Here is a 27,492-nt window from a genome sequence, read left to right as displayed (position 1 = left end):
TGTTTCAGTGTCTAATCTCAGTCTCAAATTTATCTGTGAAGTTGTGTAGAAAAGTCATGGAAGAGACCATTGGAATTTCCTCCTCTAACAGCTCAACTAGGAAATTCTTTTTTTTTTTTAATTATTTTTATTTTTTCCAACAGATAAAGCCATGCATACTGCAGGCATAAAGCCAAATGCATGGTAATGCATGACCATAGGACTGATCTCTAAATTTATGCAGAATGAATAGGAAAAATAAATAGGTTTTAAGGAAGGCAGTAGGACTCATTTTACTCCATGACCTACACATAACTTACTTGTACAACTAAGAGATTTTCTACTTTTGCTGGTGTTTCCTCCATACCATATTGGACTGATAACTAGAAAGAAGAGTTAATGAGAAAAGACGAACAGCAGCATGAGAATGGCTGAGTGATTCTAACTAATAATCCATGCAGTCTGATACCTGCCTTGGCAGTGGCAAATGGAGGACAAAAATGGAAAGACAGCAAGTATTTTGTCACACTTTCCCAACATACCCTCTGGTTTTCCAGCAAACTGTGGCTTAAAGACTTCCTGAACACAAGTTGTATCTTTGCACTGAAGAGCCCTTTATAGAGTTTTCCTCCATGAACTAGTGTAAATGCTTTCTGAACCCAGATAAGATTTTTGGCATCTACATCATCTTGGAAACAATGAGTTACCTTTTTTACTCACCAATAACAGTGGATTTTTGCTTTAAAATTGCTCTGTTAATTTCATTTTCTGGCTTCAGGCCTTGCATAACCATACTCTATTCACTTTCTCTGTAGCATTTGTGAGCTTAGAGACTCTACAAGCTCTTTCCTCGACTGTCTATTTATATGTTATATGGTTATTTGTTTACATTGTTATATGGTCCAAGGGTTCTCTTTCACTTAGTCTCATTTTATTTGAACAGAGTTATATCCTGCAATTACAGATCCCTTCTACTGCATGTGCAACTTTGAGATGTAAAACTGGCCTGGATTTGAGGGCTGTTCAAGATTCATTCTGAGGATGCTCCCAAAATATCTGCACATTACTATATCTGGACAATCTATAAGTTAATGGAAATATGAATCCACATAGCCAACGTATTAAGGAGACATCATTCTGAAGATCAGTTCGGTGCTTTTCTCAATACAGCTGCTCTTCATGTTCAAATGTAATAGAGCTCCAATGTGAGATTTGCAATTTAAATCTAAAATTGTACAGTGGAGAACATGTCCTTTACAACAAATTCAATTCATTTAACCAGTGCTGATATTTAACAAGAACTATTATTTACTGGTTTTACCTGTAATGCAAAGTAATAGAGCCCAACTGACAAGGTTAATGCAAGCCAAATAGTCTTTTCAATAATTTTTGTCTGCGCTATTTTGCCATATTTTCTCTGTTCCTTCACAATTATCATTCAGCTTTGGTTTTCTTTAATGAAATTTTCACAGCTATTATTCCTTATTTTCATTCACTGTATACATTCTCCTGGAATTCTGGTATATTTCTTTTTCCTCTAGCTGATTTCCCATTTGATTACATACCGAGATTTCCGTTGTTCTGAAATGAATAACATGGCTATGGTTCAGGAGGGAGACTGATGCCAATATAAACTTTTGGCACTCATGGGAAACAAAAGCCACGGGTTAGAGCTGGACTGAAAAGGACTTAAGTGGAATTTTACCTGTAAATTGAAAACTGTGATCTTTCAAGCCTGGATCAGTATTTGATGTGGTAGTGGATTATGTCCACAGGCTCTTTGCTGCTGTGGCTCTAAAGTTCCTTGTAAGTGCACCTACAGGTCTGCCTAGGCTGCTCCAGTCCTGGCATGGCTGACCTACCCTCAACCCTGGTGTAGAAAGCAGACACCCCTATATCTTACCATCCTCATGAGAGCTCAGCACAGCAGGCATTATTAAGAGACGTTCCACAGACATCTACATTGTCAGACACCACACAAAAAACCTAGGAAGAAATGGTGTTCTTCCTCCCCTTGCCTCTCTCATACTATATAGTATCACAGGGATTAGCTATCACATGCCCTTCGTGATCAGGAAGGGCTGTGGGTCAGAACCTGCTCTGTCTGCTGAGGAGTTCAACCCCAGCACCTTTGGGGAAGGAACCATAATTCTATTTGAAGAAGGCTACTCCACTTTCAGCAAAAAATACAAGCTCTGCTTGTATTCCAAAGCAAAACCCCAACAACATAACATAATTATGTTTTGAACACCCAAGATTGAATGAATGAATGAATGAATTAAAAACTTGAGAGGAGTGAAGACAACATAACCAAAAGATAGGCTAACTGCCTGGAAGAAACCCATACTGAGTATGATATGAGGAAGTTCAGCAGAAAAAGGGAGCTGCTTCTGAAGGTTTTAGATCAAAGCATAATCAACAAGCTAAAGAAGTCCAGAATCCTTTAACAGGTTTTTAAGTGGCTTCATCTAAATACTAAAGGAAGAAAAGCAAAGACTGGCAGATAGAAGAAAACACAGAGGGTTCCCTCAGAGCAGAATAATTTAACCATTTCCTGGCCTTGAATGTCCTGCACACCATCAGGCATCTCCCAGAACCAGCTGTATCATCAGGAACCATGAGAGTGTCTCTTGAACTCTTGTTCATCTCATGAGACATTACATTACTGAATACCATTAGCAAAGTGGTTTTCAATCTCTCCCACCAGTGACAAGATGAAAACTATTGACATACAAGCCCATTTGACCAAACTTGTCTGCAGAAAGACTTGGAACAGTGACAAATTGCTTAGAGAACACCAAAACTAGATGTTAGTTTAGCACTTGAAAACAAAAATTACACACACACAAATACACAGAAGCAGGCTTGTAGAGGCTGCATTTTTGACTGAAGGGCAAACTAAAGCTAGGGGAAGCTTTTGGAAAAGAATCAGAAAGTAAATTTGTGATTCAAAAAAATAACAATTAAAAACCCCACCAAAACAAACCACTAAGCTGGACAAACAGTGTCCTTGCAAGACATCCTACAGCCATGAACGAACATTTATCCAACTCCCAAAGAATCCTTAAAACAATAAAGAAATTAAAGCAGGATTTGAATACAAGCATATTTTACTTTTCTCAGTAGAGAGGGTCTCAGTAGATTGCTTAAAGTTTGCTTAAATCACAGTAGATTGCTAAAAGAAATGTGAGACTGTACAGAACACTTTCCAAAGACCACATCTGCCTCTTGTAACTGTAACCTCACAGTGAAGGGGTAAAACGTACCACACCACTCATTAGCATTCCATCCTAGAAAAGCCTAGATCCTCACACCCTCTAACAGGACTACCTCACAGAAATAATCTGATTGGGTCAGAAGGTCAAATCAAGCTTTGAAATATATGTACTCATGTGTGCAATTTTCTACGGCAACCTTGAATGAATCCAGATCTTAACATTGCATGTGTAGGGTCTCCTTCTTGCCCTTTATAAGACCACCATGGAACCTTAAAAGATGCTCTGTATGAATAATAGGGATTTTTGAGTTAACATAAGGAGACAAGAATCAAGCACAACGTCGCAATGTGTTGCAACAAGCTATTTATCTTCTATGCAGTGCTCTCCTCAGAGTTCATACAGCTTTGTTGGATGCACTAATCTCTAAAGCAAAACAATCAAATGAACTCTATATCATTCTTGGATCAAAGGTATAGCTGGATTTTGAAAGAGATTGTGATAAACTCTTCGGTATAAAGAAAATAGTTTATTTTCTCATAAATAAAATTAAATGAAAAAAATAACTCTATTTAATTAGCAGGTACTAGACAGCAGGAATAGTAGAAAAGTGATTTAAATCCAGAGTTTAGAAAACCCCCATGAGTTACTCTGAAGATGTAAAATGTAACTTGTAAAGTCTAGTCATCCTTGAGAGTTTCAGTTTATGGTTGGTACACACTTGGTTTTTTTAAAAAAGTTAGTGAAAATACAGTGCCCGTATTTTTTCCTCGTGGCAAGTGTAATGACTATCCCTCATGACATAATCCTGATTCATTTTCCCTACAGCTGCACTGTTTGGTATTAGTCATATTGTACATTGTTCTGAGAAACTGTTAGTACCTTACAGTATAATGGGCTGTTATAATCACACAAACAATGACGCCACTTTTATTCATTTACAATTCAAGTACTGTCCACCTAAGTGCTTTTCACAAGACTACTTTCCCATGATCCTTTCACAACTTTAATTAATTCTGCCAACAAAGATGCACAGCCAAAACAGTTTTGAAAAAAACAAAACCACTCAGGCTTTCTACATTATGGCAGAAAAAAACCCAGAGATTACAACTACTGTGTCAAGGAAAAATATATCGGCTAATACAGGCAAAGCAACAAGAAGTTCTACTACACCCAAACAAGTGGCAACAACAGCTGTTGTGGGGCTCTTGCAGATACCGTAAGTGTCTAAGGAGACAAGAAAGCAGAAGTTTTTAGGGAGAGGTACTATCTTTCACACTCCAATGACAGTGACATGTATGCATATCCCATGCTATAGATAAATTTAAAATTGGTAAAGCAGGTTATTTGGCCATAATCTACACAGATCACTTACTAAAGCTTTTTCTTTTTTTGCAGGGGGGTGTCCCTTTGTCAGTGGGAATTTTTGTTACATAGCATTAATCAGCATTTACTTTGACCCTAACTAACAGTTAGATTCATGGAGTTATCGGCAAAGAAAAATAAACACAATGCCAAACTTCGTGAATAAAAATATGCAGTACTGAAGTTGAAGTTAAAATTTAAAAAAAAATACATTACTAATATCATTTGTCTTTCAGGTATTATTTTTTATTTGTTCCCTGTATTGATGTCTAGCTTTGACAATATCACTGGTTTCATTTCAGTCTCCAGCATTTGGAAAAAAGGTGGTGAGTATTAGGAAGTAGGCTGGACATTTTATTTTCAGTGGGACCACTGAAAGTTAGGCACCCAGCTCTGCCATTCTGGGGATCTGCAAGTGAAGCAGAACTCTGTGACGTCCCATCCCATGCAGTCCTCCGCTCCTTGGGGGACAGCATCTCCCAGGAAGATGCTCAGCTCACATGCTGTACCATGACTTTATAAAGCTCATTGAGAAAACAGGGGCATACTCTATGTCCCAGACTATGCTCAGCAGTCACATAACAGAAAGAACAAAATATCTCTAAACAAATAATAGATTCTAGTTTGTTCCTTATGGGACTATTTACAGACTATGATATGATACCAATATAAAGATGTCCAAAATTTAGGAAAATATTGCTTGATACATATTCTGAGAGTTTTGTTTATTTCGGCATACTAAAGTCAATTAACATAAAAATTCTCTGGCAACGAGACAGAAAAGATGCATAAAAGTACAGTGTAGGAGAATCTTTGTTAAAGATCTCAGGGCCTAATTCCATTTACCACTGTGCATCTTAATGTCTTACTAAATTAAGGCTAGAAATTAAACATAGCATTCATTCATAGAATTCATTCATTCATTCACAGGATTTATGGCCACCAGAGATTATCAGAACTCGACCCTCATTTCATTACAAGCTATTATATTTTGCTAAGTAAGACCAATTACATGTATTTGAATAAAAAATATATTCTAGAAAGGCATCCAATCTTGATGCTTTGCACAGAAATATATGAATGTCATATCTAAATGACAGAACAACTGTTCACTATATGAAAAGAGTTAAAATATGGTGTGGAGAAAGAAATGGTTCACTGCTATTGTTTCAATTATTCAGCACAGTGTGTACGTTTCCATCTTAACTCTAGATTTTGGCATGGTATGTCAAATGTATACTAATACTGACAAGCCACTGTCAAAACAGCAGCCTCAGTAAGATGATGGAGCAGGTACTTAGAATAGGAAGGAACACCCAGTGAATAATATTATGCATAGCCACAGAAACTACTGTCTCCACCAAAATCACATTAAAAATCTACAGGATGCTTCTGACTTTCAAATTCATGGAAATTCTAAAAGCACAGTGGAAAATGGTAGGAAAGCAGTATGTTTGCATCCTGTTTCTCTAATAGCATTTCACATTTTTCTTATCCTGATGCATTTGACAATTACCCTGCAGTTTTTAGTTACCTGGAGGTTTTTCTTCCAAGATGACTTTCTTCTTCCCTGTTCCCCATTTGTTAATAGCATGTGCTCTAAGTGATTCCAAGTTAATTTATCAAAATGACTGTCTATAGCTCATTATCCAAATATGTGATATTTACAGATGTTCTGTTACTAAACCACTTATGGCTCCTAAACCCTTACAGTGTGGTGAGCTTGTAGGCTTCCTCTACAAAAACAGCTACAGAGCTGCCTTTCCAGTAATATAAAAAGCACTTGTAGACGTGCATGCTTCCATCTGGTCCTCAAAGAACAAGCTAAAAGTTGCTTCTGCTCCTTCACCTCTACAAACTGTCCTCTCTGCACAGCTAGTCCCTCTCCTTCCCACACCTGTCTCCCTGAAGCTATTCCACCTTAGACACTACAACCTTCACACCCATCACCCTTTCTGCCTGTCGCTTCATGGAGCAGCTCAGAGAAGTACAGAGAATCTTCTAAGCAAGGAATGTATTACAGGGTCCAGCAAACTGAGCTGCTATATTATGGGTCTGAATCTCTCTTCTGTTTGCTCTCTGACAGCATATACCTCAGCATGACTCACCTGCTTCTCCAAATCAATGGCATAAAGAAAGCAACAGGCTCATGCTGTATTTTTTTTTATCCTCCTCCACACAGCCTATAACTTAAAAGGAGAGTGAGAGTCCATAAAGTGGATAGAGGCATTTGTTGCATGATTTGGAAGGTGAGCACTTGGATTAGGAGGTTTCAGGACCTGGAAAGACGAACAAAGTTAAAATGCCATCCTAGAGAAGCACATTCTCTCTCTTTTTCTGCCAATACAACCTGAGTATCACTTGCTCATCGGCCTAAACTCTCAGTTGGACATTCTCTAATTGCTCCATCCCTGGGTATCCAGCTTAAGACTTGTGGCCACTAGTGAATATAGTGGCTGTGATTTAAGCAGTTACAGGTCTATGCAGTAAGCTGAAAAATCAGGCATTATATACCTCAAAGTGGATGCCAAAAATTAGCAAGACATTTGAATAATTTTGGGCCTACTGTCATCTCTCATGTCTCAACTACAATATTGGAATAAATAAAAGCTCAAACTCATCCAAACTTGAAAGTTAGTAAAGCGCTGCAATAAGACCATTATGGAAACTTCCAAGAGAGTTTAATACATTACAAAGTGTGGATGTACTCTGCTAGATATTTCATGAATGCACAGAATCAGTGAGGAGGATGAAAAGAAATAACAAATAATTTCTTTTTGAGAAGGACAGAGGTGAAACAAATGAAACACAACCATATGATCAAATGCGTAAAAGGGCTAAACCAATCTGCCCAGAAACTGGTCAGCATTTCTTAAATCTTGGATGCTTTTCTTTCCCACCATTATGTTCCACTGCTATTACTGCATAAGATTATTTCCCAACAAATAATTAAAAGCTCTGAATAGATCTAAAAATTTACTGTTTCTTGAATTCTCACTTCAATTCATCAATAAAGTTCAGCTTCACAAACAGGTCTCTGCCACAAAGGTGCTGCCAAGGGAATATTAACCAGTTCTGGGGACTGCAGCCAAAGAGCTGATGGGGACAGTTTCCTACCTGGTCTCCTCCATTTCTCCCCCCATTCAGACAGGGGTGTTTTGGTCCCAGCTTAAGCAAGATAAACAAGCCATATCCAAATGATGGAGAAAGAGAAAGGAAATAGTGCAGAAATTCCTGGGGACTTTGTTTGGTTTGGGTTTGTTGGATTTTTTTTAAGTAGGCAGTTATATCCTTGCAGAACTGCTTTAACGACAGCCCCATTTGCAGCCATTTGAGCTCAATGATTCTTGGCAGTTGCAGGCTGTCCCTGCGCCTGTGGACCAACGGCAATGGGGGAACTTGATGCGCTTTGTCAGTGAATTTCAAAATCTTTGCTAAAGTGCAGAAACATACAGGGCAAGAAGATACTCTCGTTCTCTTCCATGTTCTTACAGTTATAGATGTCTGTGCTTATAACCTGCTCCAGTCGTTCCAAATATCCAATTCTTTTCCCAATCCAGTGAGTTCTCAATAAAGCATCTTAGTGAAGTATGTATGAATTAAACACTGCTACAACAAAATATTTTTTCTTAAGCTTGTACAAAAATGGCCTAAGCATTTTTTGTAAACTTTCCCCCAAAAGTCTGCTCAGGAAGACAATTATGAGGAAATGTTTGAGACCCAATGGTAAAAATTTGGCAAAGCAGATGAAAGCAAAACCAGATTATATATTACAGTAGAAAATTATATGCTTAACATGAGGCACAATCATCACAATTTGTAATAGTGCAAGCAGATTTGTAACTCAAAATGAAATTTTACACATTTTGTGTTTCTCTACATTGATAGTTTGTTGTCTAATGGCTCTCTGTGGGACCTCAGGCAAAGTCCACTTTCACCAAAAGAAAAAAAAAAAAGAAAACTTTTCAGAGGATCAGTATTGTCCTTTACACTAACAGCAACACTGTCCAGGTTTTGTTAGCTATCCAAAGCAGTCATTTGATAAGTCAGCTTTAATTATGGAATTCTTTCTTCTCCAACAATTCTATTTTTAAAATATTTTCAATGCTCCATAATTTCAGACTAAGGGAAACATAAAGTAAATATAGGCCATGTAACACATACATTATTGCAGAATGAGCAATACAAAATCCAATATTTCATTCTTCGCGGGAGACTATGTATTGTTCACTCGGCAATAAAGTATATAAATTACACTTTGATTTTCTTGTTTCACTTCTCTTTACCATGCCTGGTGTGCTGATGTGTCAAGAGAATTTGCCTTTTTGAAGTTTTGCTGACAGCGTTACAGAACCATTTTCTCTGGAGCACCCTTCTGAAACTTGTTTTTCGAAACCCTTTTTATACTATACCAATTTTGCTACCTCTGCAAAAAATATTACTTGCCTGAGAGTTTTTCTCCTTCTTTCAGTCATGCTGCCAGGGGGCTGATTGTTTCTGATTGTTAAAGTCAAAACTCCCCGAAAATGGACTATTCAAGCTGAAGAGCATTTACACATGAGCACAGCAGGTTTTCCAGTCACCTTACTTGTCTATATTATTTAGTAACACCGTTACTATATGACAGAGCTTATAAAATGCTGGCTGAATTGACAACCTGGGCAGAAAAAATAATTCTATTGCTTGAGATTCTGGAATGCCAATCATAGAGTAAAGCATTTGACCACTTAGTGAAGAGTGCAGCATAAATGAAAGAGATGGATATATACATGACATATATAGATAGATCTCTAAAAGCCAAAGTATCAGTGCCAGAATTTCTCACGAGTCATTTAACCAAATTTTCTTGTTTTCACTATGCAACTGGAAAAAAAGATTCTATGTTAAACTTGATGGGAAGACTGTTAGAAATCCTTTGTGCATCTACAACATAAGATTATACCCATTAGACATCAAAATGTCTACTGCATCGTTTGTATCATTTTCTCTTCTGTGAAGAATCACTCCTATGTTTTATTATCTATTGTTTCACTGCCTCAGGCAAGCGGGTTTCATCCATTCCCCTGCTACAGCCTGAAATGTGTGTATATGGTATAATATGCTGAGGTATCTGAAATTAAGACAGCATTACTGATCTGAGTGAATTCAAGAGCAAGTGTAAAGATGAGGAGTAAAGTATGCAATTGACTTCCAATTATACTTTTATTCTCTTTTACCATTTATCAGAACCTCAGCATATGAATGTCCCTCCTTCGTCTCATCCCCCCCCCCCCTTTTTTTTTTAATGTGGTAGTCCTGAATTATTTGTTTAACCTTACAAAAACTTGGGAACTTTCAAACAGAGTGGCTGGCTGCTATCTGCTAGGAACTGATATGTTTAATAAATTATTCCCTGTATTTAAAGGATAATGATGTTCCTGGGCTAGCCACAGTGTGAGCTGCATGATGTGAGGCTGGAAAAAGAAGGGGTAAAGGCACCCTCTTCCTGTACCAGCACTGACACAGTGCTGCAGCCAGCATGTGGGACTGCCTGAAAGAACTCATTTTGAGATTCCTTGTGCAGACATTCATCCAAGTGTGGGTCAAAATATGAAAGAACTGTAGAAAACCAGAGCTAGAAGAGACTGCAAAAAACTATGCAGTCAGCCCCTCTTCCCTAACCAAGAGTTACTCAGGGTGTGTCATTACTGACACATGCATTTCTAGCCTATTCTTAAAAACCTTCAAAGATGGAGGTGCCACACATTCCCCAGGCAATCCTTTCCAGAGCTTCACTATTCCCAGTATTGAGAAGTCTAACCTCATTCAGCACTGCTGTAATTACACCCTTATTGCTTTTTCTACACATTCATAATATAGGGAGAATAGTTTGTTCCATTTGTCCTTGTGACAGGTTTTTTACACACTCATAGACACTTCACATCTTCACTTGTATGTCCCTCCTTCCAACTAAACAACCCAGATCTTTCAGTTCTTCCCTTAAGCCAGGGACCTCTTAATCATTTTCCTCTTTTACTTCTGGATCCTTTTTTGAAAGGAAATAAAAAAATGTTTACTACACTTGAAAAACTACAATATATGGTTTCTGATAGGAAAGGTTGAAGCAATTACAAGTTGTTCTGTGATAGAATGTTTAACTGGCATAACAAAAACTCCAAAGTAAAATACCCTGAAAAAAGTTCATAAACACTAACCTAGCAGCAATGGGTGTCAGCCTCATTCAGCAAGATATCTTAGTCATTTCACAGTTGAAGTAAAATTGATTAATCATGCATTGAACTACAGGGAAGGAAATAGAAAGAATCACATCAAAGACAGAAAAAGGTAGACTAGACTGAAAGAAGATTTTTGAGTTGGACAAAAACATTCTGGGGGACAGGAAGGAAAAAACATGAGCTAGCAAGAGAATGCCAGGTGAAACAAACAAGGAAGATAATACAGTTGCAGAAATGTACCCAGAAGCCTACAGAAAGAGTTATCAGAACATCTATGACTGCCAAAACTCTTGAAAAGTAAAATAATAAATAATTAAAAACAAACAAACAAACAAACAAAACCCAGATAGACAGCATAAAGATGCAGATGAGAAAGAAAAAGAGTAAGTACATGGAAGAAACAAAGAGGTTTCACAGTCACCCTTTCAGGAATTTTGCCATAGGAATCAAGAAAGGCAAACAATATTTCATGCTCTTCTATTTCAAAACAAAAGGTACTGGAAAGAATAGATACTGCCTTCTCATGCAGCATCTTTCTCTCCGTTTTCTACTTTTATTGTGAGTCTGACCCAGCCCAGTTTCCTCTTAGTCTGTGCGCCCAGAGCCTTAGAAGCAGCAACATCATGTCTTCCAAACGTGCATGGCTTGTTAGAGAGCAAAAACCTGCCTGAACCCACAGAAACAGAGCAGACATTGGACAAATATCTTCAAGCTTTTGGGGGAAATCTACTTAGACAAACAGAGGCTAGGGAGTTAGCATAGTTTAACAGTGCACATTTATGTGATGCTTAGCATGGTCACTAGCAAAGTTTGAATGTTTCATGTTATAGAAACATCTTGAACTTGATGAGGGATGTTCATATTGTAAATAGTGTATGCCCCTTACTGAGATTCAGACTTGTGTAAAATAATAGCAGTGTGCACTTATGCATGCTTTACTTTAAACAGGGAAAAATAAAGATGTGCAAATTAATAAATAGTTATTACCTCAGAGCGGCAGTTTTCCCATTTCTGTGAGTACATGTGACCTGCCTGGTTTGGTATCCAATTTGTATGTCCCAATATTTGTTCTCCTGTCTATTCTGTCTGTTTCGATTCCTCTTCTTCTTAATTAACTCACGAGCCTCAGGATCCCGAACTGCCTTTTCCCTGTCCTTTTCTTTGTCTTTGCTCTTCCCTCGTTTCCTCGCTTGCCTTATTTGTCTCGAATGGGGCACTGAGCATGCACTCCAGGGTCCCACATTTAGGCTATACAGGCTTTCTTCAGCAGCGCACGGGCTAGACTGACAGATCTGAAACTCGGTGAGGTTAGGACAAGCAGACCCACCAAACTGTGGTGGAGCCACAACGTGCCGAGTTCGATGCTGAAGCCCGTTGCCGCAGGTCTTGGAGCACTCTGACCAAGGGGCAAATTCGGCCACAATGCAGTCCTGCCGGCATGGGATGAGGCATGCCTGCTCCTGGCGGGGCTTTGGCTCAAAGTACTCACAGATGACATCCTCAGCCGGAACCCCGTTGGACTTCTGGATACAGGTGATGTCCCTTGTCTGGATCCCTTCCTCCCCTCTGAGGCACTCCAGGGGCTTCTCATGGCTGCGGGAGAGGACAGGCTGGCACTGGTTCCAGCTGCCAATCTGCCAGTCGTATAGCTCCTTGTGCCAGTCGCAGACCCGAAAACAGCTCTGCTGGTTGTCTGGACGCTCCAGCTGCTTGCAGTTTGTGGGCAGCGTGGTCCAGCCCTCCACGTGGGCGCACCACACCGCTCGCGTCTGGATGCCACCTGGACCGCATTCATCTCCCATGCATCTCCCCCATGGACCTGGAAAACAAGAGAAGATGCTAACATTGCACGCTTAATTTTTCCTCTGCCATGGTGCAGAGCTCACAGAACCAGTTTTGTATTTCCTCCATCTCTAAGAATTTCATTCTTGTAGAAACTCAAACTTGGAAAACAGAAAACAAGTATGGGATTATTCTTCATCTCCTATTTTTAGGGTTACAAATACATTTCACTTTTTGTCCGAGACAAATTAAATATTTAATTTCAAGAACATACACAGGAATTAATCACATTAGAGGACTAAGAACCCAGCAATCACAAGGTCATCGTGTATTTTCAACTAGCGAGATAGGAGCCAAAGTCCTCCCAGCCAAGACATGGATTCAATCTTCTCTCTCACTTGCATGAATACGCTTTTCTGGACTGTTTTGGGTTTTGCTTCGCATTTCTACTGCACTACTCTTTATACCCTGATGCCAATTAATATCGTATTCTCGTCCTTCCATATTGTGTTAAATAATGAGAACAACAACATATTACATTTTGAAAAACAGAAGTAATTTCAGGTAGGCCACTTCTATTCTTTCCTTTATTATAACTAAAATAAAAATTAAAAGCCAGTTAAAGAGTGTTTGTTCCACATAATCTGTGAAGTGATTATACGGAATAAGTTCTTGAAGACAGAGACATACCAGCTGGTAACTCTCCAATGAACAGAAGTTATTGCTTTTTTTAAATCTCTAAGGTCTGTGGTAAATACTTGACGTGTTGTTATAATTAGTGTCAACAAAACCAATAAAAACCTATATCCTTGAAAGCTAATATGGTTGCTTTTCCCATTGTTAAAAACTGTAATATTCACCTGGTTCAACTCACAAAATCCACAAATCAGAGGGTAAAAAACCTGTATTTTTCAGGTTTTTAAGACGTCCCCTCATACACACTATGCACTGACTTACTATGAAAGAGGAAAAGAACAAGCAGTTCAGAAAAAAATATGCAACAATTTCCCAAAGAAAAGATGTCCATCTGCAAACAGTTGGTCACACAGAGACAATCCCTCTGACTGTGGAGTGCTCATGTTCTATGTAGAAATAGGGGCCAGGCCACACAATCCTCATTCACCTGAATGACCCCAGTAACAAGACTATTTGTGTGAGTAAAGTTGTGGGAGATGCTGCGCTGAGCCTTCATTATTTCCAAAACAGGTTAACAGAATAATTCTGGTACTGCACAAGACTAAGTTAAACGAACTATGGCAGGTACAAATTATTTACAACACTTTCTTATTCAATGACTGGAGGGAATATGAAGCTACATCTTATTACTGATTCCCACGAGCTTTAAAACTCTAATTGACTTCAACACAATTTTCAGCTCTTCATCCAACATTAACTTCAGTAGCAGTTTGGGAATGGGCTGATGATAGGCTATACACTTAGCCTCTGCTCCTCATTGCCTCTTTTTTAAGTAGACACCGCAGCTGAACAATGTGTTTGCAGTTCTAATATCCTAAGCATTAATACTCTATAGCAAATGCCAGCTGGCAGAGACCGATTCAGCCCATGGAAATTCATCTGTATTTTTTGCAGATTAAGTTTGAATTAGGGTTTCCAAGTTTTAGCTAGCTATCCAGAAAAACAAATGTTTGTTAAATACAAACACATTTCAGTTTCCATTTCATCAAGATTACCCTACGTTATCTCTAAACAGCCTTCCACAAATGACATAATCATTGTTGTATTTATTTTAGGTGTATTTACACTGAGTTAAGAGATATCATTTCCCCAGAACACCACTTGCAACACTCACCAACTTTAAAAGAATAGACTGCAGAAAATCTCCAACTAAAGCAGGTATAAACATGATTGAAATAAAGCTAAATTGTTCCTCTTGCAAACTACAAATTTCTGTCTTATCAGATCACTGCACCTTGTGTATACTTTGTGTGTTCAATGAAAAGATCCCTCTTTTTAAGGATCAGGTCTTTACCGTACTCCAGATGAAGAGTTTGCTCATTTGGGATTCTACCAAATTTCCAATCATCAGTTATCCAAGAAATCACATTTTACTTAAAAATTGAAGATACTTAGATGTCAAGCACAATCCAATTCATTGACATGTTTATACTAATACGAATGATAAAAATGTCAGTCTCAATGCACTAACTACTGCCTTTGGCAATGTAAATATGAAAAAAAATCTGTACATGAGTGTGATAATTGGCCAAAATAAGTTCTTTCAATAGATTGCAATAATGCTTTTAGAACTGGATCCAAAGTAACAATGAGGTGCACATACAGGCTCATGTATTAAACTGCATTATTTTGCTTTTGCTGTGAAGCAGTATGCAATTTTATAAAAGCATTGCCAGTGAGTACCAACAAACCACATTTACATGAACCTTTGAGCAAACTACTACTCAGCATCTCTAGGTTCATGTAGTTGTTGACACAGAGCTATTACGGATATATCTGACCCTCTCCCTTATCTACATGAAGTTGATTTTTAAGTTTAAATACAAAATATTCTGTTTAGAGTACAAGGCTAAAAGTACACCAAAAGCATAAATTTTCACTTTACTGCACGCTTCTTTATATGACTATGACAGGGCCCTAAACTGAGCCACAGCTTTGGGGCAGGGATCTATTTAGGCTTTCTCCTCAGTGAGCTCCCTCAAAAGACTAAAAGGTTTCCACAGTTGACCAAACCAAATTTAATTTGCACGGAAACTTAAAACTTGTGGAGGGAGAAGGTGTTAAAGAACGCAAACTGAAAGCAAAAGCAAGAAATGAAAAAATAAGTGAGTTATACACAATTCTTCCCTTGCCCTCTGAGCCTCCGTGGTGACTCCGTGCTTTCTTTCCATACAGTGACTTTCTGAGTGGCAGTAAACACTGTCCTGTGCTCTCTGACCTCTAGAAATCCCTCTCCCCCTGCAGTCTGGCCATCTCCTCCCTGCCATACCCCCCACTCTCTCAAACTTTTTCTCTTTTCTACGCTATCTCCCCCATCTTTGTAGATGGCTCCACCAACTACATCTTCAAAAAATGTAACGCCAATTAGGAACACAAAAGCATAACTGGTACCATTCTTCACAACTAGCCACATTTCTCTTTGGGGTGATAGAAGGTGGGGGGGGACAACAACAAACAAACAAACAAACAAAACCCAAACAAAATCCCCTAACACTTCCACACTCAGAGCTCCTTTAGAATAATAGTTTTAAGCTAACTTCCAATGAATTGATTTCAAAATACCTATGAATATCTCGGCAATCTTAAACAGCTTGCTTTAACCAAGTTGTCTTATTCTGGGAGAAGAAGAGGAATTGCCATGTTGTTACTTTCTTTAACTTTTAAAAAATAAAATTTAAAAAAATTTATTTCTAGCAATATGAACAGAAACTTGCTTTCATCAAAATTACTCTGAGAAATACCAGGTTTTTTTTTTTCTTTTGAAAACAATTTATGGCATCCACATTAACCAACATTTCATCAGTTTTCAGCTGCACAATGCTTTGAAATCTTCAGTTAAGTTATCCACATTTTCTTGTAGGAAAGTCACTGTTGTTAATCTCAAGCACTTGCTGAGGAACGTTGTTGCCATACGTTCTTTATATGGACCTCACAAAAAGAGAGAGAGAAGCTCCTCTGCAACTCCCTTTAGAGGTACGCATCTCTCTCTGCCAATTATAAAAAGAACCTACAACGATTCACTTCTAAATTAAGTGGCCCCAAACACATTGCAAACATCAAGGCCAGACATAGTTCTCATTTGAAAATAATCACAGAAAAGCAGGAAAAGAAATGTCTCTGAACTGAGTAAAAGGGCTTTGTGACTTTGTCCAAATAACAAGAAATGCATCCCAAAGTAGTCCTAATCCACTGTGGTTTTTTTCTCATTGCCACAGATGGAAGAGAGAGCACCCAGCACATGCTTACAATATTTCTTTGCTTGCTGGTCAAGACATCACTGAAGATACATGATGAAAAAACAGTGAAGGCAGAGGCTTTGAATGATCCTCAGAAGTATGAGAAAACCACATACAGATCACCTGCAACATGCTTTTTATATTATATCATTATTATGGGCAGTACATTTACCACAACATTTGTAAATGTGAAATTCTGGGATAAAATTGATCTTGCAGAAACTAGTGTAGCATAGATATGCAATTAGGCAACGAAAGAGATCAGCAGAATGCAACGTGAAGAGTCTCACCCACCACCATCACTTAAAGGCTGCAGGAGGTGGGGGGTGGCTGCTCTTTCACAAATCCTCAGCTGATGTTAAACACTGGTAACAACAACAGAAAGTCTTTAGGAAAGCTGTCAAGCCTAATCAAGGCCTCATATGATGTTTTAATTTGCTCTTTATGAATATTCTTTAGGTTCTCTCTTTCCCACTGAAGCAGTCTTCACGCAGACATGCTGCTCTCCCTGCTGTGCACTGATCCAGTTATGCCTGGGCAACGGGATGTATATGCACTCAAACCGTTTTGCACTGGGGCAAAAAAGCTGCTGCTGTGAATGCAAAGCACTTCTTAGGATTTTGTTTTAAGCATATTTAGATGAGGGAGTCATAGTTTACCTGTAGTGAGCTGTACTTGTCTCATGAAAATACCATCATTTATCTGCTCTTTGTTTAATCAGCGTATTACAAATGGCAGTTACAGAAATAAATAGGAAGCTTGCTTCTTTGTTGTTGGGAGTTGTCACTGAAGTCTTAGTGAGTTTAAAATGTCATTAGTAATTCTTTGTCTTCTAAAGAGATTACTGTAAAATACAATATTAAGATTCCCTCTAAGCTTCTGGAGGATTAACATTTATTTTTGTCAGGGAGCAGGAAAGTAACTGAATTAACCATTACTGCAAGTTTATTCTGCAATTTTAGGGAGTGATCACAATGGAGTAAAAAAATCAAGACAAAATCCCCACTAAAGCACTGATAGCTTTGCAGCTAACTGAGAACAAAGCAAGCTACCGCAGTATTTAATATCTTATATATTAACATTGTTTCAGGTATAAAAATTATCACTATTTGAAGAAGAAAAAATTATTTTGGACTTTAATCCAGGGCAAATAAGTCTAGGTGAGAATCCCTTGAGTTTTCTCCACATGCAAATACAAAAAATTAGACAAAACAAGCCTCCTACTATCCCCTACATAAAACTCAAAACATCTCTAAAAACATCAAGCAAGACATTACTCCCATTATTAACAAATGAGGGTTGCACCACTGATTTCTTCTGAATTTTGGTGTACTCTCAATGAGAAATGGTTTTGACCCATTTTGTGTTACTGGTTTGGTGCGTGTAAGTAGCATTAACAGTTTAAGGCCAGAGAGAGAGACACGGACTGCACAAGACAATGAGCAGCTTAGTTTTCATTATTTTGAGAGGATTGTATTTAAAGAGAATACTGAGACACTGTTTAGCAGAAATCTACTTTTCCTAAGTTCAGAAACAAGCTAACATTACCCAGTATTGGAGACCTCAAATTTCTTTGTATTATGAGATGGTTATGATGAGGGCCATGAAGGTTAAGTGGGTGATACAGGGCTGAGAGTCAGAAGGACACTAGTATTACAAGGTACAGTTCAAGCCTAAGCAGTAAATCTGGAGAGAGGTCAAAAAGACACAGATCAAGAAGTCTTTGAAGGAGATAACAGTGAATGCAAACTGCAGCTCCTGATAGCAGAGCTGGTCAAGGAGCAGGATGAACAGCAGGCCACTGAGAATGTAACAGCCTCAGAGCTGCTGCCAAATCACTTGCAGATCCGCTTGGCTAAACTAAAATACAATAAGCATGTCTATAACTTGGTACAGTATACCTGTATTATCTATATTTGCTGTCGTAATTGTGTAAAGCAAAGGAAAAACAACTGCTGCCGCAACAAAGTATTTTTATCCCAGGCAGTAGCTAACTGAGAGAGTCTAAACAGGAAACAGTCTCACTGGTACAGACACGTTGCATATTACACTGGGAAGAAGTAATACAGCAAAACGCCAAAATTCTAGATAAATTATTGATAGCTTTTTTTTTTAATATAGAATCTGAGATGCTGCCAACACGACAAGCTGGGTGCATTTGAAGAGACAGATTCTGTAATTTATACTATCGGGAGTGCCAAGACAGCAGAATATCATCGATAGACAAAACCTTTATTTTTGCATCTTTCCCACCCATGGCAGGACTCCCTGGGTGCTGTATGACTTGCTGCCTGCTCTGTTTGCCAGTGAACTCTCCCCTCCAGGAGTGCTATGGATCACCTTGACTGTTATTTCTATTTAATGCTTTTGTCTTTCTCAGCTCCTCTTTCAGAGGTTGAAAAGAACATGCAAGACAGTGTCTGCATCAAAGAAAATGGATTCAGGATATGAAAGAGAGATAAAAAAGGAAAGGATTCTCAACATAATAAAACATAACACCTGTGATTCAGAGGAAGATAATGGAGTATCAAATATGCCTACAAATTATTTGACTCCTAGGTTAATTTTTTTAATTCCTGAGAGTATAAGGGAGAGTGTAAGCCACACTGCAGTTCAAATAATTTCAGAATCTGAAGAAGAAGTTCACATTTCTCAAATTAACAAGGAAATATAAGAATTAACAATAAAAAACAGTGATGTAGATTAATCTAATCTATAAATTACACATTGTTTCCCCAACTTTCCAGGGCACACTTTCAAACAATGAGATAAAGGCAAATTTGAAAGTATACAAAAATCAGCCACTTAGATATCTTTCTAGCTCTGCACATAATTATTAAGGCACTTTATAAGTCTGGGCTCTTTTATTCTTTCCCCTATTTATATCCATTGGGAAAATACATTCACACATGTTCTTGATACTACTAATGGCATGGTAATTAACATTATCCGTTTTCAAATTTCTCTTAAAATCATGAATGCAACACACATGAAATAAAACTAAGAGTAACCACACCAGTTTAAATTCTGACATCAACATTACAAAAAGCATAACGCTTATTCAGTGTTTCCCTAACTGAGCATTTTCATACTAGGACCTCACAAATTACTGGAACCAAATTTTACTTATTTTCCTCCACCAAGTACTCCTTTTGTATATTAGAAAACTGGTGTGTCTAAAACGAGGTTGTGTACTCCATAAGAAAAAATTTTGAATTTAACATGCTTTCCCAGTGTTGATGCAGTGGCCTACTCTTTTGCCATAATTCATTGTAGTTTTAACACCACATTTCACTTGGTAAAGGGGGTTTTTGTCTGCTTTGTGTTTTTTCTGCCTTAACACTGTGACAATTATAATATATATGGAAATTTTTTTTCATCTGTTATAAACATGGAAAGGGTAAAAAGTATCTATTTCCATAGTACAAAAAAAAACCCCAAATAAACAAAATGGTCTCAAAAATTTTCTCCTTTATTTAATATAATGCTAGTTCTTCATCCCCCAGACAGCCAGGTCTGAAAAATCTAATTCAAGCTTAAAAGGAAAAGAAAAAAAAGAAAAAAAAAGAATAAGAAAAAGAAGAAAACCCAACCACCTCCTTATATTTATCACGGTTTAGTATTTATTTTGTTGCTCTGGCTGTGTGGATTCAAATTATTAAATAAATTGCATCAGAGCTCATACTTTTCATACCACACTTCTTCCCAAAGTAATTTGAATGTACAGCAGCGTAACACCCTTAAAATCGCTATCTATGCCGAAGCTATCGAGAGCCTCCAGCTCACAGTAGTAGTGCAACATGATTATCTGAAGTATATGCTAGCACATACACAAACATGAAAGGCTGACAGCTCACAGTGCAGAACTATCTGGCTTTGTGTTGTTGTCATAACCTGTAATGAAATCCTTTCCTTTAGGCTTATTATAAACTTAAGCTAATTCTCAAAACATTATTCAGTTTAAAACAGTTCTTCCTCCAAACCTTTTTTTTTTTTTTTTTAGCATGAGTTCCTTTAACTATTCATTTTTCCTTCATGTAGTATAGCAGTAACAGCCAAAATGAATATTGAATGAATACACGAAAGGAATGCTTAATTGAAGCAGCATGCTTTAAAGAGAAATAGAGCTTCTACGTTCTACAAAGCAATTACAGTGCTTTGAGCCTGTAGTCATGTTGTAATAAATACTTCTGATACCGAATACAGTTTTTTCTAGCCCAGTCTGTTTACATATAAAGCTGGTTCATGGACATTTCTTAGTTTCATTAGAGGTGGTGTTAATCCATACTAATGTATTCCTCATTCTCCTCTCCTTATGTTCTCTCTCTAGTCTGAAAAGCCAGATAACACTCTTCTGACAAAATGATGATTTCCATACATAGCAAACACCATTGCAGGCTTTGTAAGTTGGATGAAAGGCTTTATTAACCTTAGCTTGTATCTCTCCTACAATGTCTGTTTTGGTTTTTTCTGATTACTAACAGTTGAAAGCTGCTCTGCAACTCCAGCCTGACACAGCTATACTGAGTCAGACCAAAGACCTACCTACCCCATGACCCATCTCTTACATCAACAAAGAACAGAAGCTTGAAGAATATATCCATGCGGTAAGCATATACGATGCCTTCCCTGGTACCCTCCCAGCTTCCCATCATTTCCAGCTCACACACCATAGTAGACATATTAGTACAACCCTTCTAATATAATTAATACTTATACATGGACATCAGATAAAAAACATCCATGTGCTCTTTAACTGCCTTCTAAAGAAGATCAGTTTTAGAAATCATGTTAGAAACTCCTAAATTTGCTGTTCTTTTTTTCTGTGCAAGGCTACCAGAAATGTAATGATAGAAAACACATGGCATGAACCTATTTTTTCTTATGCAGTGGGCAAGGAAAAAAAAAACAAAAACCACTCCCATGAACAGCAGAGCCAATTATGAGTGAATCTGTGAAATCAACAGTTACCTCCAACAATTATACAGACTAATAATGAATAAATATCAACATTTTACAATGAAAGCTCAATAATTATATGAGCAACATATTATTCTTATCTGTGTCCCTGTAGATTTTTACAGCTCGCTCTGCATCAGAATCTGATTTTAAGAAATAGATTATTGAGAAAACCAATTCAGGATCCACTGCCTACTAAAGAGTAGGGTTTGATTTGTATAGATTAAGATGAGGTTTACCTCTTGGTTTTGAACAAAGATTCACTGTTTTCTCCCTGTTGGCATTTTATATTCAATTTACTCACAAATCTCAAAGCAAATTTTAACTGAAATACTGCTAAGACAACATCTCACTTACTTAACCTAAAAATCTCACTGCTAGTACTATTCTCAGTGACTATATGTGGAAATGCAGATTTTTGGACTAATTCACCCAGCTAAGGCTTGCCCTTCATTTTTCATCAGAGTGAAGCCCAGTTAGATCAATTGAAAAAACACTGTTAGCCTTGTCATGACACCCGGGCATCAGCATGTGTTGCAGCACCAATTTCTTGGTACTATTAGGAGAGTTTATTTCTGTGAAGTCTCATGGTAATCAGCCATATTGAACAGGTCACAGGGACTTTAAATCAGATCACTTTCACTTCTATCATGAATAATTTTTCAATTCAGTTTGTTAAATGTGATTTTCTTTAGTACATGCAGGCTGATATATTAAAAAGAGAAGACAAAATATTTCTGTTTCAGTTAGCATCAAGACCAAGAGAATGCTTTTATTTTTTTTGCTTCTGTCTCATTTTCCGCCCTTTTATTTCTTTCCCTTGCTCATCGTAGCCTCCTGCTGTGGTGCTGATGGCCAGAAGCGCTAGTTGTGAGGCTGCTACAACCACAGGGTACATCCGTCAACACAGGCCATCACACTTGTGCCAGCCCAGAGGTTTGTAATCCCGGTCTCTGCTTACACTAGCTAAGGGCAAAAAAGTCAAAAGCCTCCTTCAGTGAGGTAGGAATAAATTTACTGCTACAGCTTTTCAGAGACCGGCTACAGCTTTTCAACTAGACTACTAAAACCAGACATCTGAAATTAAATGTAGTATCTTCATGCACTGACTTTTTTAGAGGGTCAGACTTCCTGCAAGATGTAATGTCAGACAATGTAGCAGGAAGTTGGTTATAAGAAAACACTACAATTTAGTTGCATGAAGTCAGAAAGATTGTTCTCTCAGCCCTATTGCTAGCCTGCAGGATGATGTACGTACACCATTTCTGTCTCCTTGCACTTCAGCTTCTTCTGTGTAAGGCAGGGACAACAATATGAATTTTTAAAGCCCATTTAGATGTATTGATGAAAACCGGTGTGCAAGAAGTAAATAGCAGTAGGAATACATGTTCTGTCATTTCCTCCCTGGAAGCACAGAGTTTACTCAATATCTTTCCTTTGAGTTTTGCCCTAAATCCCAGCTGCATTTAAAGGTGTTTTAATAAAAAAGCAAGAAGCCCAAACGATAAGCTGCTACTTTTTCTTATTCTTGACAGAAATCTTACACATAGAGCACAGTGTGCATACTTCTCATCTGTCTTCCCTCTGCCTCCTTGGACACAAGAGAGCCAATATAGTTATTCAAGGATCAAATAGGAAGGTTTCTCATATCTCTGGATTCTTTACAGTCGTTTTCTTTGCCACTGATGGAATAAAATAAAATAGGAGACCCGAACTTAATGAATATGACTTAGATAATGTTCTGGACCTGTCGTCTTTTGGTTTTCTTCTAATTCATTGGAGCAAAGAAAGTTTCATAAAATTGCATCTTCTAAGTACAGAACATTACATAAAGGGTCAATTTTATATATTTATTTTTATTTACCTTTAAATATTTTATTACTTAATTTGTGTTAGACTGAAATAACAATCCAGTCATAAATCTTTTGAAGTGCACTAAGACTTTATGTCTTGCTGAGATACATTCTCCCAAGCATATCCTCTGTTCATTTATTATTCATTGTCATCTACAGTTTGCTGAATTCCTGTGAAACCCATTTTCAATTTTTAAATGGCAACTTTCCCCTAAAATTGTGGTGCTTTCATTATATAGACATAGTACTTAAAACTATGGGAAGGAAAGCCAACTAAGCCATGTGGATGTACTCAAAATACAGGTGCCGCTGTGTATCAGACAAGAATAGATCTCTATTAGTTTTGAAGAATTCTTGTCAGGACCATATGAAACTTGTCACTGCAATCTATGCCAGATAAGTAATGTCTTCATCTGAGTGCTCTGTAATCAATCATTTTAATTCCAGACACAACTGAGATAAATAATTAATTCCAAAAAAGTCACTATTAGTTACTTCCATCTGGCAAATGTGTTGCACAATTGTCTTAAGATAAGCATTTTTGTCTATTTTTGTGATGTTGGAAATATATCTAACAAACCCTTTGTGTAAATAGGGTTTTTTTTAATTTCTGGTTTAGAAATAAGTAGTAACTTCTATGAAATATTAATGTAGGCAGTCATTTCAGCATCTCAGACCATATCATAACTTTGTCTTTTAAACAGAACTCCCCATTAATTGCAGCAGTGACTTCTGCTTAAAAATACATGAACTTGATGTGGTATTATCACACTAATCTATTACAACAACCCAAGATGTCCTATTAAAAATGCAATGAATCACTATTACAAAAATTTAAAAGTATACAAGTATTTTAAGGAGGCCATCACAAGAATACTCTCATATCCAGAAATCTCCAGGAGATTTCTTAAAATTCCTCTCACCCATCAAAGAAACAGAGACAGGAACACAGTGACCAACCTCTGCCTTAGTCTTCTGTTGTAGCACAAAAACCACGTACCTTTCCATTGCAGGTACTACCTTTGATTTCTAAAGTTTCTTCAGAGGTCATTTCATAAGAAGTAACAGCAGAATCTTTTAGGAGATGCTACTAGAAAATGACACCTCTTTTACTCTTTTATCTTGACAGAAGAATCCCTAAATAGTGGGTAAAACTTTTTTTTTTTAGCGTCACTTTTGATCTTCTGTAGATTTGGAAGCATTTACTCGATTGTTATGTTGGCAAACCTCTCAGTTAAGAGAAGGTGAGAGATGGAGAAGGCATCAAAGACTTCAAACGTGCAAAGCTATGAGATTGAGAAAGAAATATGGTATCGGGGCAAACTGCATGTTCCTCTCCAGAAAGGCAAACACAAGAAATGAATTTTTGTCTTTTCTGTTAATTTGCTGCTTCGTTGGAAATGGTGCTAAAGTGTCAAATTTCGGCAGTGAGCAATGTCATTGAATACTCCTCCAGAATGATTTTATGTCACTACTATTTTCCTATCCTCAAAGACGACAGATTTCCTTTCTGTTCTCCTCTAAACAGGTCCACACTCAGCCTTCAAGCCTTTGATTTCATCAGACATTATGAAAGCTTCTGGAAAGGAAAATATGACAGAATATGCATCATGTAGTATTAATCAGATATTTACCAAGCAAATTCTTTTAGTTTAAATTTTTGAAAAAGTAAATTAGAAATTTTATGAAAGAAATCCCAACAACATGTAGGTCTGACAGAATTCTTGTGCAGATAAAAAAACCCAACACTCTACAGGAAAGAGAAATTCTTCCAGAGAGCTCAGCATAAAGTAAAACATGGTAAGACAGAGCAAGGTGTCACTTGTAACTGCTATCAAAATAAGTAAAGAAAAGAAAGAAATAAACCTTTGATTTCTGGTCTTTCAGAAAGCCAGCCACAATTCTAAAAGCCCATCCAGTAAAGATAATAAACCAGATAGTACTTCCTCTACCAAGTATACTTCTGTGAAAGGCATGCAAATGCTAAAGTAAAATTCACATTACTACAGGTTATTTAAAGGCACCCATTATACTTCACAAACAATGGTATAAATCTGGTCTTCACTGTCACCAAATTCTCGTTGTCAGCAGAAACTTAGGGATCATTTTATCAACCTGAGATAAAACTTGGCAACATTTTTTTTCCCACAAAATATGAACACAAAGCAGCACAAACAGAATATCATATCTAGTCTAAATACAGAAGGGAAGATAAGAGAAGGCTCAGGGGGAATCTCATCCATGTGTAAAAATACCTGAAGGGAGGGTGCAAAGGCAACAGAGCCAGGCTCTTTTCAGCGGTGCCCAGTGCCAGGACCAGAGGCAATGGGCACAAACTGAAACACAGGAGGTTTCGTCTGAACATCAGGAAACACTTTTTTACTGTGAGAGTGACCGAGCACTGGAACAGGTTGCCCAGAGACAACGTGGAGTCTCCATCCTTGGAGATATTCAAAAGCCATCTGGACACGATCCTGGGCAACAGGCTCTAGGTGGCCCTGCTTGAGCAGGGGGGATTGAACCAGATGACCTCCAGCGGTCCCTTCCAACCTCACCCATTCTGTGATTCTGTGAAATACACACATATCAATATCAAACACAAAAGCCACAAAGGAAGTATTTGATTATGGATTTTCCAGAAACTCAGTTTCCCAAGCTTTACTATGCCAAAGTTTAAATCACTATATAAAGTCTAAAAGATATCATGTATTCATGAGTAGATATATCCAGAAGGTAGACAGTAAGGAAATGCTATTTGTTAAGGGTTTGGGTTCATGAACTATAGAATTTAGTATACAGTCTGTACCTTTCCAGAAATGGCTAATTAATTTCATGCCAGAGATTCTGTATCAGAAAACTGACAGGAAGAACAATTTATTATGAAACCCATCTACAGAATTTAAAAATTTAATTAATAGATAATTCCCATAAACTTAAAATGTGTAACATGTATTCACACTTCATTAAATATTAACTACAGTAAAAATTAATTCCTAAATATTTTTATGATTATTAATTCCAGTTGAATAGAGAAAGAAACATGAAAAATAGAGAATGGCAGAAAAGACTCAAAAGTATACATTGACAAGCCTTTATAATGCACTCTTTGCAGATTACCACAAGCGTTAAATCTCCTTGTTTAAGCTTCATTGAACAATGTGTACTTAGATACATATATTCATTCTTAAAATTCTTCCTTCCACTACTTCAGAATATTAGATAAACATGAAGCTTGTTTTCTACATGGTGAAGGAACAGTCCATGTGCAAGTTTGATTTAAAGGAGAAAATAAGTATTGGGAGAGATCTATGTATACAAACAGGGCATGATCCTTTATAGTCAGTCACACTAGTAGCAATTTTAGGACACTGTCTGAGTGCTTATCAAGAAGCCACTGCAGCTGGAATTAGGAAAAATTGATTTGTAAAAAAAGTGTCTGCAGAGCCCAGTTCATCAAAACTGCTGAAATTATGCTGTGATATCAGGTCAATCAAATGTCTAGGTAGCTAAATAGTTTACTTAACTTCACATTCTTCAATTTGCTAATGATTGATTAGACCTGAATTCCTGGGTGTAACTTTACAACAGAACTTCAAGAGAGACAAATCTGAGAGCATCTCTTTGTAATATCATAATGTTCAGTTAAAAGCCATTCCAGAAAACAACTGCACCTGAGTGAAGATCTATTTTTTGCACAGCCCAAGAAGGCTCATCAAGCTAAATAACAAATCTTATCCTTTTAAAAGACTGAGCTAACATTATACCATTTTGGCACAGCTCTTTTGACTACATCACTTAGGAAATTAGAAATGTCATTCTCTGTTTTAATTCACCTTCAAGTAAGAAGGCTAATCATTGGCAAGGAAAATTTTAACAGGTCAGATCTTTCAAAATCAATAACGAACTGGGTTGGAGATATCTTTCAGAAGGGATGATTTCAATTAAAAGAGCCCTCACCAGAGATAATGAGTAGAGAAGGAAGGTTAGTGTTGGACAAAGAAACGCTTGCCCTCTTGCCAAACAGGTGATGCAAAGATTCTTATCAGCCTGAATTATGCTGAAAAATCTTCAAAAGGCTCTGAAAAACAGAAAGGTCATTTTGTTTCAAGGAGAATCTTTACAAAGGGATAAGAGTGACTGAAAAGTCTTTCCTAATTATTTTTAAAACCCATCAACATGAAAATGTTCACTG

At 37.4% G+C, this 27,492-nt stretch overlaps 1 protein-coding gene across 1 annotated transcript in view; it reads right to left on the bottom strand.

Moving 5' to 3' along the window:
* THSD7A (thrombospondin type 1 domain containing 7A) overlaps positions 1-27,492 on the bottom strand; it is a 300,060-nt gene that overhangs the window by 123,551 nt on the left and 149,017 nt on the right. The window contains exon 4 of the mRNA XM_069774348.1: positions 11,762-12,593. Within this exon, the coding sequence (XP_069630449.1) occupies positions 11,762-12,593 (832 nt within the window). The remainder of the gene's footprint in view (positions 1-11,761; positions 12,594-27,492) is intronic.

Source organism: Haliaeetus albicilla, chromosome 2 (assembly GCF_947461875.1).
Source record: "Haliaeetus albicilla chromosome 2, bHalAlb1.1, whole genome shotgun sequence".
In the NCBI taxonomy this organism is placed as follows: Eukaryota; Metazoa; Chordata; class Aves; order Accipitriformes; family Accipitridae; genus Haliaeetus; species Haliaeetus albicilla.
Note: the sequence above shows the minus strand (reverse complement) of the source record. Positions and strands in the feature narration are given on the sequence as shown.